The following is a 14,798-nucleotide window of genomic DNA, read 5'->3' on the forward strand; positions in this document are numbered from 1 at the left end:
AGGGTCCCAACCAAGCCCTTCACTGATTTGTACCCTTTATTATAAAACTAGTTGTAAGTATAGAACCTTCCTGAGTTCTGTGTGCCATTCTAGCAAGTTAGCATATCATATCAAACCTGATAGAGTCATGGGAACCCCTGAATTTTTAGCCAGTTGATCAGAAGTGTAGGTGGCATGTGGACCCGCAAATTTGGGGCTGGTGACTGAAGTGAGAGCAGCCTTGTGGGAGACTGCCCCTTAACCTGTGAAATTTGACCTCAGAATTGCCTTGCAAAATGATTGCAAAATGTCAATTCCCGTAAATTAACCTATGGATTTAGGGTTAATTGAATAAAAAATATGAAGTTTGACTAGTGGTTGGTGGTGGTGGTGTTTAGATTTAGGAGTCTTCTTTGTTTTTTCTTTTTGTTTATAGCTCATAGAATACAGAAATTGTCTATTATTCCAGATGTCTCTATGCATGTCAAACTTATTGATGGGATAAATAAATCATTTAAATCAAAATACAGTACTTATATTATCTAAGTCTAAAGGGTCCAATAAAGTGGAAATAGAGTATTCGTAAGAATTATATTAAATGAATATATATTTTAAAAATATTTTCTTAGGCATTTTAATGCTTCCAAACTTCAGTCAGCTATCGTAGCATCAATTAAATAACAGCAGTTACACTAAGAAGACATAAATCGAAAGTACTTTTAAGAGAGAAAATAGACAAATGTCTTACTGTGCTCGTAGCTGTTCAGGGGTCGGATGCTATGAAAACTGAATGAGACCTGCCTATGTCCCTGGATCCCTGAGTCTTCCCAGCCCTCCTCCTTCTGGGAGACCTGATGATCCAGAGCATCCCCTGACGTGTTTGGGCCTCTGTGGGCTGCATGTGGAACAAAAGGCAGCAGGAACAAAGGGACTACTTGGGAAAGGCTACAAATTAAACTTAACATGAGCCAATATCTGTTGTGATTACTTTTTCTTAGCTCACCAAACTTTCTCTCAGTCGACAGAGCTGCCATCCAATTTTCTTAAGCTCTTTTTCCATGTCTACAGCCATCTTTTTGTAGAGGTTGCCCCTCTGTTATGTACAGTTCGTGTTTCTACACAATTTGGGAAATTTATTTCTAAGCAATGTATTTTCTCCTCAATCGATTTTCTCTTGTTCTGTGATGCTTTTAAGATGTTTTTCTGTCGGTCACTTGGGATTGGAAGGATTTTTTGCATCTTTGATTCACGGTGTCTGTCCTTGAAGGTGACCTATTGTCAGTCCATGAACTGAAAGTTTTAGCTCCCTTTTCTGTGCTTTTCCAAGAAAGTCTGTTGTGTCCTCAAATGAAGACCTGTTTAGATTTTTATCAAGTGTTGCCCAGCACAGTTTGTAACATTGAATGACTGACCTCTGGGTGATTTGAAGACTTCGTTGGCTTGTGTCATTAGTCCAGTCTTCTCATTGCCTTTTCTATATGCTTCAACCCAAGCAGAATGCCTTTCCCCTTAAACAGTGTATTGGCTCTTTACTATAAAAACTACCGTAGAAGCACATGTCAGGGTGTCATCAGAAAACCCAGAGAGTCCTGAACTGTCTGAAGCTTTCAGCTATCACCAGCAGAATACCCCACAGCAGCTCCAGGACCAGCTGGAAAGACATCTTAGGAGCAGGCAGCAGACCATCCATGGGTCTGAAGGGCTCCACAGCTCTGTCTCTAATTGCCAGTATTCTCTGGGCCACAACTAACCACATGGAACCCTGTGGAGTGTTCTGTCTCTAACATAAACAATTGCCTGGCAACCAGGCTAGACCATCAGTTGGGCAAAGGGAAGAGTAGGGCCGGCCAGTCAGGTGCTAAAAAACACTTCTAACTTTGCTCTGCTCAGTGCACAAATAGAAAGTGACATTACCTGTACAGTGCATTTGGGGAAGCAGAAAGGGCTGACTGCAGCCAGAGACCTGCCTGAAGTTCTGGCCACCCTAAGCCCCACCTGGCCTACAGCAAAGCTGAAGGACCAGAGCAGTGCCATGCCATAGTCCTACTCTGCACAGGAGCACATCAGGGCATGGTGATGGGGTACACTTCAGTAGAGGACTCCACGCCCACATCCCTATGAGGCTCATTCTTCCCATTTAAACTTCCCTTTGCCAAGCAGGGAAGTAGGGAACGGTTGCCTGCAAAGGTCCTCCAGGGATCTCCCTCCTCTGAAGATGCCCTATCCCTTTTGTGTTTGGTCAATGCAGGAGGCAGGGGCAGAAGACCCCAGGGTATCACTAGGCAGTAACTAAAAGACCTGGATTTCAGTTTTAAGAACTCAGGAGTAGGCCTTGGAATGGTCTTGCTCTTAAAATTTTATCCACTAAATATCTTTAGAAATATGTCTGTAGAGGGCCCCTCTTTTGGTTAAATTTGCCACCTTTCTTTTTCTAACCACATCTCACTTTCCTAGAATTTCTGGGGCTCAACACCTCCTTGTCCATCCCCTGGGACTTTGTGGTGAGCAGTTCATTCTCAGCCTCTTTAATCTACATGAGAAACAAGAATTGTCAGCAGAGGCCAGTCTGGAGCTTTTGAAGAATGTCGGGGTTCAAGCCGTAGGTCCCTTGTAAACGTGGAGGAGAAAGGCTCTGACCAGACTTGGCAGGAGTGAGGGAGGGGAGGTAGCCAACTGCCTGAAGTGATAACTGATTCTATTTACAATTCATATATTTATTTAAAAAGGAAATCACCATTTAAAAGTTTATAAGCTCTTTCTGAAAGTAAAGAATTCAGCTGTGGAGGGGAGAAAAAAAAAAAAAGAGGCTAGAGAGGATTTTAGTCAGGACTCTTTAGCTGCAGGTGACAGGAACGCAGTGCACGTAGCTTAAGCCAAAAAGTTCAGGTGAGGATATTGCGGGGCCACAGCGGGGAAGCTCTGCAGGAGCCAGGACAGCACTAAAAACCTTGGGTTAGAATCAGGGACTCAGTGCTTCCAGTAGTTGTTCTGTCTGTATCTGGTCCCTGAGTCCAAAAAAAGGCCTCCAGGTATAAGTGAGTAGGGCTCATCCTCTTAGGTTTCTCCTCTGGTGGGAACCAGCCTGCTGGCATCTGTCTCCTAGGTTTGCAAATACAGTTTCAGGAAGTTTTTGAGTTGTAACCTGTTGGCCCCAAAAGGTCATGTTTTGTAATCTAGTTATCTTCTCTTTAAAAAAAATAAAAGCTACAGGTAATTCATAAAAATGGTGACTGGTTTCCTAGAAAAGCACCAGTAAAAGAGCCAAAGAAGCCTTTCTCATGGCTTCCTCTCTTTCTCAAACTATAGTGCCGTGTTTGGTCCCATAATATAATGACAGTTTTCAGGCCCTTTGTGAGAGTTCTACAGGGAGGTACATTTCATTTTCACAAGTGGAAAGAACATTAACCACATTCAGTTGGACGACATTGGTTTTCTTTTTTCTGCACTAGTATGAGCTCTTTTAAAGCCAGGCTTTCTCCTTATGACCCTTGAAGAAAAGACATCTGATTTCTTGGGGCTAGTCATTTTTGATATTTAAGTCTAGAATTTCAGCAGGCAGCATGCCACTGATTTTTTATATCCGCTCCCCCACTTTTACCCTCACAGTCAGCATTGACTGAAGCAGAAAATGTAAGCATACATTATATGGACTTGCTCTTTTTTCCCCTCCCAATTTCAGGTATTTTTTTTTACAATGGACATCCAATAAAACAAGTAGATATCTTGGGAACTGTAATTGGAGTGAGAGAAAGAGATGCTTTCTACAGTTACGGAGGTAAGAACAATTGTGTCTGACACCGAGTTTATGTGAAAGGGATCCCAATTTAACTGAATGTTGAATTCGAAGCAACCCCAGCCTTTCAGAGCAGCAGGGGACTCCCACAGACCCCAAACACTTTCCTCTATTGGGAGCCCCTTGGAGCCACCAACCAGGACTAAGTGTAAAATGAGGCAACGGGTAGGAATGATACTGATGAATACTGTCAAGTGACAGATGCCGGGGAGTTAGGAGGCTGAAGAATTAAAATACTGCTCTAGGATCATGGTTGATCAGGAACAGATACCTGATACCTGAGGGCATAGCTATAAATAGCAAAAGATGCTAATCTATCTTTATATTGATACCTTTAAAAAGAAAAAGCCAGATTAATGTTAAAGTAGACTCTTTAAGAAGGCAGGGAGGCGTGAAAAGTAATTTATAAGACTTATGTACAGAATAGTTTTTAAAAAAACAAGGTGTTTGGATTCCAAACCTTTGCTGTAATTGAAATTGTCGTTTTCTGTTGTGTTGCCTTAGATCTATGTTCTTGCTGTACGTGGGGAAACACAGAAGGCAGTTGAACTAGGTGACCATTGGCAGTCTGTGCATGATTGATAATTTACAATGTCCTTGTATTTCTTCAATATGTATTAATTTTCCTGAGGGTGATTGTCTCATGCTTATAAAATAATATATGAGATGAGATTTCTCATGCCTTCTGCCTTTTCCCTGAATATATTTTTTTAAAACTCTGAAATAGGTCATTTTGTTAGGCATTCCCTTACTGGATCTCATCTCTGCTTTATTTAACCAAAGATACTCGTTCTGTTTTTCTCCAGACAACTCAACAAGCGTTCGCTAAGCTTCTACAGCATACCCAGCAGTGGGCAAGTGCATTATCTGTAGTATAATACAGTACTTCTCTTCAAATACCAATAACGAAATAATAGTATCTTTCATAGTTTACAAGGCACTTCTACATGTATAATTCATGTTATTCTCCCTCTAATCTTTTGAAATAGAAAGGACAGATATTTCCATTTTGTAGATAAGAAAACAAGCTCAGTTACTTGTTCAAAGTTCCACTGATAGGTCCAATGTATTTATTGGTTCCAGTGTGCTACATAGTGCACTATAACTCAATTTGATTTTTCTCTCCTTAAGCTCTTCCCACTTCATCCACAGTATCTAGTTTTTAATTTTATGTTTTTTAAATCGAATAAATGAGGCTGTATGAGGACATCATTCCCGGCCCTAAAGCCAGGCCAAATATTATGTCTGTGACCTAAAGGGGCTTCACTTAACCCCTTTTCCATTTAGAGAAGGATGAAGGCGATATGTCTGAGTCTTCCACAGTGACGTTCCTCTTAGAGTGGATGTCGTGAAAGCATGACACATCTGTAGGCTATGGGAAAATGAAAAGGCATCTGAAAGTTGAAATAATTGAGAAACGTTTTTGCAACTTAAATTCTTGTGAGCCTGTTCAAGGGAGAGCTGCACTTTCCCTGATGTCTTCAGGTCCACTTTGGCTCTTGGGCCACCTGCCAGGCAGCCACTCCTCTCCTGGTCCTGCTTCATCAGACTCACCACAGGCTTATGCTGAGGGTGCTTCCTGCTCACACTGACCCATCGCACTGCTGAAACAAAAGGCCGGTGGCCCAGGCAGTCTTCCCCTAGCTGGGAAGGATGTGGCACAGCCCTGCAAGGATGCTCCCCTTCCAGAGAATTCCAGCAGCCAGACCTCAGGGCGCCAGGAGAGGTTACAAACCAGGAAGTCAGTAGTGGTGCCCCAAGCACGCAGAGCACCTGGCAGCAACTCAAGCTCAGACCTAGAATCCTGGGAGGCTACGGTCAAGATCAAAATGACCTCACATTTTCTAGAGCAAATGTTTATGTGCTAACATTTTTTGGCTTTATGTTATAAATTAAGATTTTAAACTGCCCAGAGAAGTGGTGTCCCTAGAGGTGACATATATTTTTAAAAAATTTTTATTATTTATGCCTTCAGCACCTGGTCTTCCTAGGTGGTCTCCCATCCAAGTACTAACCAGTCCTGACCCTGCTTAGCTTCCGAGATCAGACATTAGGTTCGTTCAGGGTGGCATGGCCTATACCATGGACCGTGGCTCCACTGGGACGCGAACCCAGGACCTTCGGCGTGTAAAGCAGGCGTGCTAACTGCTACACTATGGAACCATGTCCGACATAGATATTTTTAACTTGAAACATCCTTATTGATTTTTTTTGCTTCTTAAAATGATATTCACTCCTTATAAAATTTTAAGCTAGAGAAAATTTTAATAAAGTACATAAAACTTATGTGAAACCCTATAAATCAGACAAAAACAATGTCAGTGTTTGGGTAAACATCCTTTCTAATATTTCTAACATCTTCCTAATGTTGAAGAAATATAGATATGCCTTATTTCTTCATTACTATTATGTATATTACTCTCTTAATATTTCTGAAATTAGGCTTACAGTCCACATATACATGGAATATGGGGTTCCTTCCCCATACTCCAAAAGAAACTGCTATTAGCATTTTAACATCTTAAAATCATTTCTGTCAAAGTATACTATTTAATATTTTATGTAAATTAGATTATCAGATTATATATATGATTTCTGTTTTACAGTGAGGTAAGAATATCTTTTAAGAGCAATGAACAATCTTCATTATTATAACTTTGTTCTCATATACCATTATACTTTAACTAATTCCATATTTATAAACATTTAGGTTATTTCCAACTTCCAGTACTACAACCAGTATTGCAATAAATAGCCTTATAGAAGATGTATATATCTGTGCATCTGTTCTGTTTTTCTCCTCAAGATAAATTACTGGAAGTAATTTGTTCTGTTTTTCTCCTCAAGATAAATTACTGGAAGTAAATGCCAAGCCAAAGGATATATTGTATACATTTTAAAATTTGATAAACATTTCTAAACTTGCTCTTTAGAAATTTTACACTCCCACAAATTTACACTCCCACTAATAGCATATGAAGATATCAGTGTTTTTAATATTTGTCATTCTAGTAGATGATGAAATTATTTAAATTTGCTTCTTTTTTTCTGCTAACTAGTGAATTTAGTGTACTGACCTGTTTCTTGGCCATTTTTATGTCTTTCATGAATTGCATATTCCTTTGCTTTGCCACTTTTTCTCTTGTGGTCTCAATCTTTTCCTTATTAATTTGTATGAATTCTTTATATATTGAGACACTAACCCCCTCATTTGGAACATTGCTATACAGTATTAATTTATAGTTGGTCAAATATATTAGACTTTTAAAAATAAATTGATTTTCAGGTCTACTTTAAAGTGTCTCCCCAGCAACTGTATGCCCAACGTTAAAAAGTATTCACCCATATTTTCTTTTCATCTTAACTAACTATATTACGTTTGATAAAGTAAAATCTATCTAGAATTTATTTTAGTATAAGAAGTATTCTTCTAAGTTTCTGCTTTCAACACAGATTTAAACCAGCAGTAAAAACATTGCCTAATATTTCTTATTTGTTACATGTGTTTTTACAACAGTCTAGCTGATGATTTTTAAAAATCATTAAGCCCACTGACTCCATGTTTAGCAACCTCTACTCTGAGTTTGTCAGAAATTAGGCAAAGAGAAAACGCCTATCATCCCATAGCAAATGTCTCCAAAGACCTCTATAGTTTTAAATCCAAGTGCAATGGGAATGCTTTGATTTTTTTTTTCCCCCACTATGGATAAATAAGCCAAACCAGTATTGTTTATGCAATCAAGATATAATTATTTTCTACTATAAAAATACAACTTTTCCCTTTCGTGATGTACTTGGCTTTCCTTACATCCCCTGCAATGGTAAGGACTGGGCAGAAGCCCTTTCAAAGAGAAGCCTAGGCCCAAAGATTTGGGATGCTTTTTCTAGTTAAGTCAGCGAGCTCATGGAAGAGCAAATGGTGACAAAAGACTGCGCTCTAAGTGCCTCTAACCACAGACCATGTGATGCTCTCGTTGCAAGGTAGGAGGACAGGGCCGATTTTCTATGTTAGTAGCCATTGCGATTTTTGCTCTTCACTTCCCAAGGGCACCATTTTCAGTAGAAGTGTAGATGAATCATTAGCACTTCTGAGGTAAGGTAAGTGAAATGTTGACTCCATTCCACTGGGCTTATGTATCACAGTGACATTGCAAACAAGCAGTTCCCGCTGGTGTATGGTGTGAGATGATATCTATAAAGGTGAAAGGAGAGTTCGATAAGGGATTTACCCAACCGGACTATTAAGAAAGTCTGTCTTTCAGTATGGCTGAACCCAATGACAATTGCTGCTAAATCACCAGCAGCGCCAAAATCTCTGTTATGCTTTTTTATACTTCTCTTGCAGTGGATGATAGCACTGGAGTTATAAACTGCATGTGCTGGAAGAAGTCGAACAGTACTGAGCCTTCCTCAGGTAATTTTATTTGTCAGCTCCTTTGCTTTCCAGCTAACCAATGGATTTTCCTCAAGGAAGCTCATCAGAACAGCTGTAAAGCTAAATTTTCACATTTATCCACTGGTCAATTACACTGTGTCCAGAGCTTTGGCTACTCTGAAAACTGATGTTAAAGGGGAGCCACTTGTTTTTCTTTCTCCCATTTCTTTGGTGCTCACTTCCTCCTAAACCTATGGGATTGTGACTAGGTTTCTAGGAGTTTCAGCATTTTGTTTTTACTCTGCCAGTTATTCTGTAAGTCAAGATGTTTTAGCCTAATTGCCAGTCAGGTCAGAATTCCCTTGCTTCAGGCATGTCACTTGACCAAAGAAGATTCTGAAGACTTTTCCTCTTATATGGCTGCCACTAACTTCAATGCTGCCATTCATATTCAGATTTTTTGAAATATTTACATGTTTGAGAAATATACCAGGAATTTTAAGACTTATGAGAAGGTAAGGTAGGGTCGTTTTGAAGTTAGCCATTAAATAATATAAACTGAAAAAGAATTTTAAAATTGTATATTGAACACAACTGACTATAACTGAAATTGTATTTGGAATTTTTGAGTGTATTTTAATAGTTCTTAGTTTTTTAAGTTGCTTAAATTTTAATATTGAAAAATATTATGCCGTGTTGGTGATCATTTTTGGTTCTACAGCAGCTACAGAAACTAGGACCTTGTTTTTCTCTGTTTTATGACATATACAGTAAACCATACACAGTGGGGATGTTTAGTAAGTATTATCTGTTATCGTATCTGACATCTAGTATCTGTCTCCTTGTGTTATACTGCAACACTTGGAGTGGTTTCTTCTTTCCTTTTTGCCATTTCCTGTCAGAATCTCAACCTCCTACTTTGACTCTACTGACCAATGGAATGGTCCTTTGCTCGATTTTCTGATATATTTACATTTAGAATCAATTTCACATAACTTTTGTATTCCCATTTTCTAATTTGAGAAAATCTAAATCAACGGCACTGTAGGAAGTTGCTTAGGAAGCTTTGTAGATTAAAAAAAAAAATTAAAAGAGACAACACGTTTTATGCAGATATCTCACAGGCAAGAAATAAACCTGTAAGATGCCTCGATGTTTGATATATCTAGGGTATTAAAATCATTTGCAGATTTATGGTTGTTGAATTGTCAGTCTTCATTCAGAAGGTGTAGTTTGAATATGCATACTTGTTCCATGCCAGAAGTCAGCAAATTTTTCTGACTGAATAGTAAATGGGGCCAAATAGTAAATGTCTCATGCTTTGTGGGCCACAAGGTCTGCATCTCCATTCAGTACTGCCATTGTAACACAGAAGCAACCGTAAACAGGATATAAACAGGTGTGGTTCTGTTCCAATAAAACTTCAGTTACAAAAACAGGTTGTCGATGGAACTGGCCCATGGGCCATAGTTTGCTGACCCCTGTTTTAGACATTGTCTAACATTTAACTTTTAGACATTTTTAAAGTCGATTCTTTTTTAAAAGAAATGACATATCGGGAATATTATATAACTCTTAGAATTGTTTAGATAAAATAGATATCAGTACTGAGAATGAGATTTTTTAAATATCTGTAAGTACATGAATAGATGTACAATCACAGTGGATAGATTAATTGAAAATTGCTTTGAGAATAAAAAGAGAGGGTAAGAATGTAAGGAAAAAGCCTGAAAATGATTCTCATCATGTTATATATGAGACGATATTTTTAAATTGTTCCTGACTAGCCCATTCTCTCCTTTTAATTTAATTGCCCTCAGTCTTAAAGCCTTCCACTGGAAAGTGACCAATGAAGACATTTTTTTAAACAAAATTTTAGTCTGAGTCAAAATCATGTTCCAGTCAGTAGAAGTATAAGAATATGGTATTAACTCCTATACATGTCACATTGAATATACCATTTGGACTTAGCTTATGAGAAAAGTTAAGATAGCTTGGCTCTTAATATTAGAATTTTAAAGAGGGTTTTATCTTTCAGCTGGAATAGTCTACTTAAATTAAATTCTGTCAGGCTCCAGCCATCTCATTATATTCATTAAATTACCCAGTTTGAGCCCCCCGCCGCCGTCCCTTTTTTTTTTTGGCAGTTTGGCTCACCTTTTAAATGAAAGCTAGGCCTCTTTTTCTCAGACCAGCCATCATTATGGTCATTTCAGCGGTGCTATATGAAGCATTTATTATTACCTATAATGTCTGAATAATGGCAGTGAAATTTATAAATACACCTAAAATTCAACCTGAGTAGAAGAGGACTTGGAGATAGGAACACAGATGGAGTAACCTTTTAAAAAGTAATACCTGAGCATTTTCTGGAGAAACCCAATAAGCCGAGTGACATTAATGCTGATTGTGTCTAGATTCCTAGCTGTTGGTTACTGGATAGATACACAAAGTCCTCTTTGCCTTTGTGGTTGCTATTTACTTTAGTATAGTAATATGTTAAAAGAAAAGTAAGGCCTTCGCCCATTACAAAGCCATGGTTATCTAAATTGTATTAGATTAAAGAGCAAAATATTTGATTAATAGAATGAAGGACAGGATTCCATTGTAGGAATCCTAGTATATGACAAAAAATAATACAAAAATTGGAAATAAATCAGCATTTAACAAATGTTGTTGATTCAAGTAGATTGCAATATTTAAAAAGATGTAACCTTGCAGCTTATATAAAATAACCAAAGAAGATAGTTGTTTATTTATTCCAATAAATATGGGAGTATATATGTTAAGCTCTCCTAGGTCCCTGTTAAAGCACTAAAAGCTATTATCAGTGACAAGAGAAATAGACTAAAAGCTTTTTTTTCAAACTTCTTTGTAATGAAATGAAAGAGAAAGAATGCAGTGGAAGAGGAAGAATGGATGTAATAAGCATAATGTGACAGAGCTTCCCTAAATGTCTTCTAGAAGTTAAAGTGCTCAAAAATGATGAAGAGCTTATATATAAAGAATACAGAGAACAGATCATTTTATATAAAAACACATAGGCCTCTCTGGCAATTTAAAACCAAAATAAAATGTTACGGAATTATTATTTTTTTTAAGGTATTAAAAATCCAAATAACTGAAGCCAGTATAGGAGCTACAAGCATGCACACATGGCTGATGACACTTTGTAAAAAGAGAATTGTTTGTTTTCTGGCAAACATTCCGACAATTTACTTTTCTATTCAGTAGTCTCCATTGAATTACCCCAAAGAAAACAAAATAATTTTGTCTAGAGGGCTTAATTATTATTTTTCACAAATAGCTGACATTTATTGAATTTTTCCTATGGATCTGGCATTGTGCTAAGCTCGTGATGTAACAGTTAACCTAGATCATATGTGTAAGGTGGACTCTCTTGTTTCAGTTTGTAGATTTAAGTGGTATAAGTGTGTGTGTAAAAAAGAGAGCTTAGCTTATACTTACCCAACAAAGATGAGAGGTGAGACATTAGGGTGTTAAGCACCAAGGTGGGAAATCAGCCTAAGGTGGATTTGCCTCCCCCATAAACAGAACCACAAATAGAGATTCTTGGGCCTCTTTCCAAAAAAACTTTCCCTTAGCCAGACCCCTGTCTCCCTATAAGGACACTTTAAAGGGGTCGTTGAAAGCTATTGCCACCAAACTCAGCTGAACTCACAGAATTCAGCTGAGGACCACGTAGAGCCCTTTGACTGCACTGGCAGTGCAGGGGTAGGGAAGAAGATGGAGCCACATTGGAACTTGCCCACTTGGATTGTCAAGTCTTTTTCCAGACTCTGTTCCCTTCACCCTCCTTTTCAATAATTACAGCTTAATGCCTTTTATTCAGCAGAGAATTTCAAAAGGTTATGCAGATTTCCTAGAGTAGAGCAAACTAATCAGAAATAGAATAGATAAATGTCTTGTGTTGGTATTATCCCAAGGCTGTCTCACAGATGTGAGTGATTGTGTTATGCATTTCTCTCTTTCCATCTGGCCCTAACAACTACAGCTGCTCCAAGTGCAAGAGAGGTGAGCTTAACCTCACAGCTTAAGAAGCTGCAAGAGACCATTGAGCAGAGAACAAAGATAGAAATTGGAGACGTTATCCGGATCAGAGGTTGTATCCACACGTACAGAGAAGAGCGAGAAATCCGTGCCACTGCTTATTGTAAGCACAAGATACTTCTGCCAAATTAGTTGTTATTCTGGATGAGTGTCCAGTAAACTTGTTTAGCTAAAAGTCAAACTTCTAAAAAGTTCAAATGAAAAAATTAATTATTTTATGGAGGAAATTATATTTCATAACATGCTTTCTTTAGAAAAGCATCATTTCTTAAATATATTTTGAAGAGAGGTAACTATAAATAAATTAGGAAAGAAAACAAGTGATTTATTATGTATAGCTGGAAAATTTATTTGGGCCACATAGAATTTCTAAAGTACTTTGAAGTTCTAAGTATGAATCCATTTAGGGCAGAGTGTTCATATTCTTCTAATGATGGAGATTTCTTGAATACCGTTGAGTTCATTAACTTTGAAAGAAAACAGCTAATCAGGTATGTGACATTCCTGCATCATTGGAGTGATGCCCTTTGCACCGCTCTGGCTGATTTTTGCTTGGGAATATCAAGGACAGCTCCTGTTGCCCATCATTGTAACAGATGAGCAAATAAGCTCATGCATCCTCCCTAGTCCCAGTCTATTCCTGGCCAAGCCCGTGATGCTTAGGGCATTGCATTCCCTCTTGCAGGATGACTGAAAACCTTTTAGTGTGTCTAGACTATGATCCCTAGGCATTCACAAGGAAGGAGAGACCTTCTGAATGCTCATTTACTGTCATCCTAGCAGCAATTTGGATATGGGAAAGAACTGATCTCAGTGTAATTTCTGTGACATATTTTTTCCTGTGGCTTCTTAGATAAAGTGGATGATCCAGTGTGTAAGATTCAAATTGCAAGGATGCTTGAGCTGCCCAATATCTATAGGAAGGTTTATGACCAGCCTTTCCAGAGCCCAGCCCTAGAGAAAGAAAAGGCACTAAGGTAGGTTATGGCCTATCCCTGCTGAAGATGTGACCACAGCAGTAGTAATGCCAAGCAGGGGAACTCTAGATGCTAGAGTGGCCCTAGGTTTAAATTCTGAAACTGTCAACTTACTGTGAGGCTCTGGGCAAGTCCGCTCACCCTCTGCATGCCTCAGTGTCCTCATCTGTGAAGTGAAGATGATAATAGTACAGATGTTCTAAGATTGTTGTGACGAAAATATGTGTGTAAGTGGAGTCCCTGAAGAAGTGGAAGGAGCAGAGAAAAATTATTTAAAGAAATGATAACTGAAATTTTTCCAGATTTGCTGAAAACTGTAAACTCACAGATCCAAGAAGCTCAATGAGCCCCAAGGCAAGAAACCTGAAGAAAAGTACACCAAAATGCATCATAATCAAAATACCTCACGATGACACATCATACTAAAAACTACAGAACATGATACCAGTCATTTTCCACCAGGGATGCTTTTACTCTTTTGCATGCGGGGAAAGAAAATGGGAGGAGTAAGAGTACATCCGTATTTGCTAGTATATGCGTCAAAGAACTCGGGGAAGAGACAATAATAGCGGTTGCCAAGGGGATGAGAGCCTGGAGGAGGATAGAAAGGAAACTTTTCACTGTGTCCTTTAATTGCTTTAACTATGTGTATATGTTATATGTTTTTAAAAATTATATTTAAAAACACCCTGAACTATAGGCCTGTATAAAGTAAAAAGTGAAAGTTCTCCATTGTCCTGGCTTCCACCTCAGAGCCTTGCCCTAGAGGTAACCAGAGCTGCCCATAGGTTGAGGTGTATCCTTTTAGATGTTTTTCTTCCACACATACATGAGCATGAACGTCCACCATATATTTTGTGGATTGTCATTTGCTCTTTTACAAAAATGAGACCGTACCTTGTATAGTATTCTGCAAGTTGACTTTTTTCGTAATCTATCATGAATATCATAGTTCCTGTAGTTCTGCCTTCTTTTAAACAACTGTGCAGTGTTCATAGTATGAATTGCCCTTTATGTCAAAAACAAGCATCAGTATAGTGTTGGGCTTCCTAGCTAAGGGTCTGTTTCTGCACACCAAAAAGCAACAGAGGTGATAGCTTCCTGCAGGACTTTTTTTTAAACCTTCCTCAGCAGCAATCCGAGTGCCCTGGACCTTTCCAGTCTCACATGCTTGCTAAGTGAAAAAGCCAAAGAATTCCTCATGAAGAACAGAGTGCAAACCTTTTACCAGCAGGAGTTGGAAACGGTGGAGTCTCTACTGTCCCTTGCCAATCAGCCTGCGAATCACAGTGCCTGCTCCAAGAAAGTAAGTGCAGCATGCCCACATGAGAATTTAAGTGCCCTGTCCCAAATCTGCAGCCAGCTGGAGGGTGCGAGTGAACGTGACTGGCAGTAAGACTCACAGGGTGGACCCACGGAATAGAGGTTACGGTTCTATCACATGTTGTTTCTATTCTGGAAAGGTCACCGACCACTAAGAATTTGAAATGAGAATGCACCTGCCTTTTCACCTCTTTACTTAATTTCATTAAGCTTAATCTTTGGGTAGAAAAAATAATAATAGTCTAAGGTTCATTATACTTCGTTCTTAGTACTCACTGAA

General features: G+C 38.6%; 1 protein-coding gene across 7 annotated transcripts in view; it reads left to right on the forward strand.

The window, feature by feature from the left end:
* Nucleotides 1–14,798, forward strand: part of STN1 (STN1, CST complex subunit) — a 33,806-nt gene that overhangs the window by 3,495 nt on the left and 15,513 nt on the right. For 5 of the 7 annotated variants that reach the window (XM_025039173.1, XM_006920887.3, XM_015596397.2 and 2 more), the window contains exons 3-7: nucleotides 3,659–3,754; nucleotides 8,118–8,186; nucleotides 12,163–12,321; nucleotides 13,072–13,195; nucleotides 14,327–14,501. In XM_025039173.1, coding sequence (XP_024894941.1) covers nucleotides 3,659–3,754; nucleotides 8,118–8,186; nucleotides 12,163–12,321; nucleotides 13,072–13,195; nucleotides 14,327–14,501 — 623 coding nt within the window. The remainder of the gene's footprint in view (nucleotides 1–3,658; nucleotides 3,755–8,117; nucleotides 8,187–12,162; nucleotides 12,322–13,071; nucleotides 13,196–14,326; nucleotides 14,502–14,798) is intronic. The other 2 variants (XM_006920888.3, XM_015596398.2) reach the window with 2 other exon arrangements.

This window comes from Pteropus alecto, unplaced genomic scaffold (assembly GCF_000325575.1).
Source record: "Pteropus alecto unplaced genomic scaffold, ASM32557v1 scaffold177, whole genome shotgun sequence".
Taxonomy (NCBI): domain Eukaryota; kingdom Metazoa; phylum Chordata; class Mammalia; order Chiroptera; family Pteropodidae; genus Pteropus; species Pteropus alecto.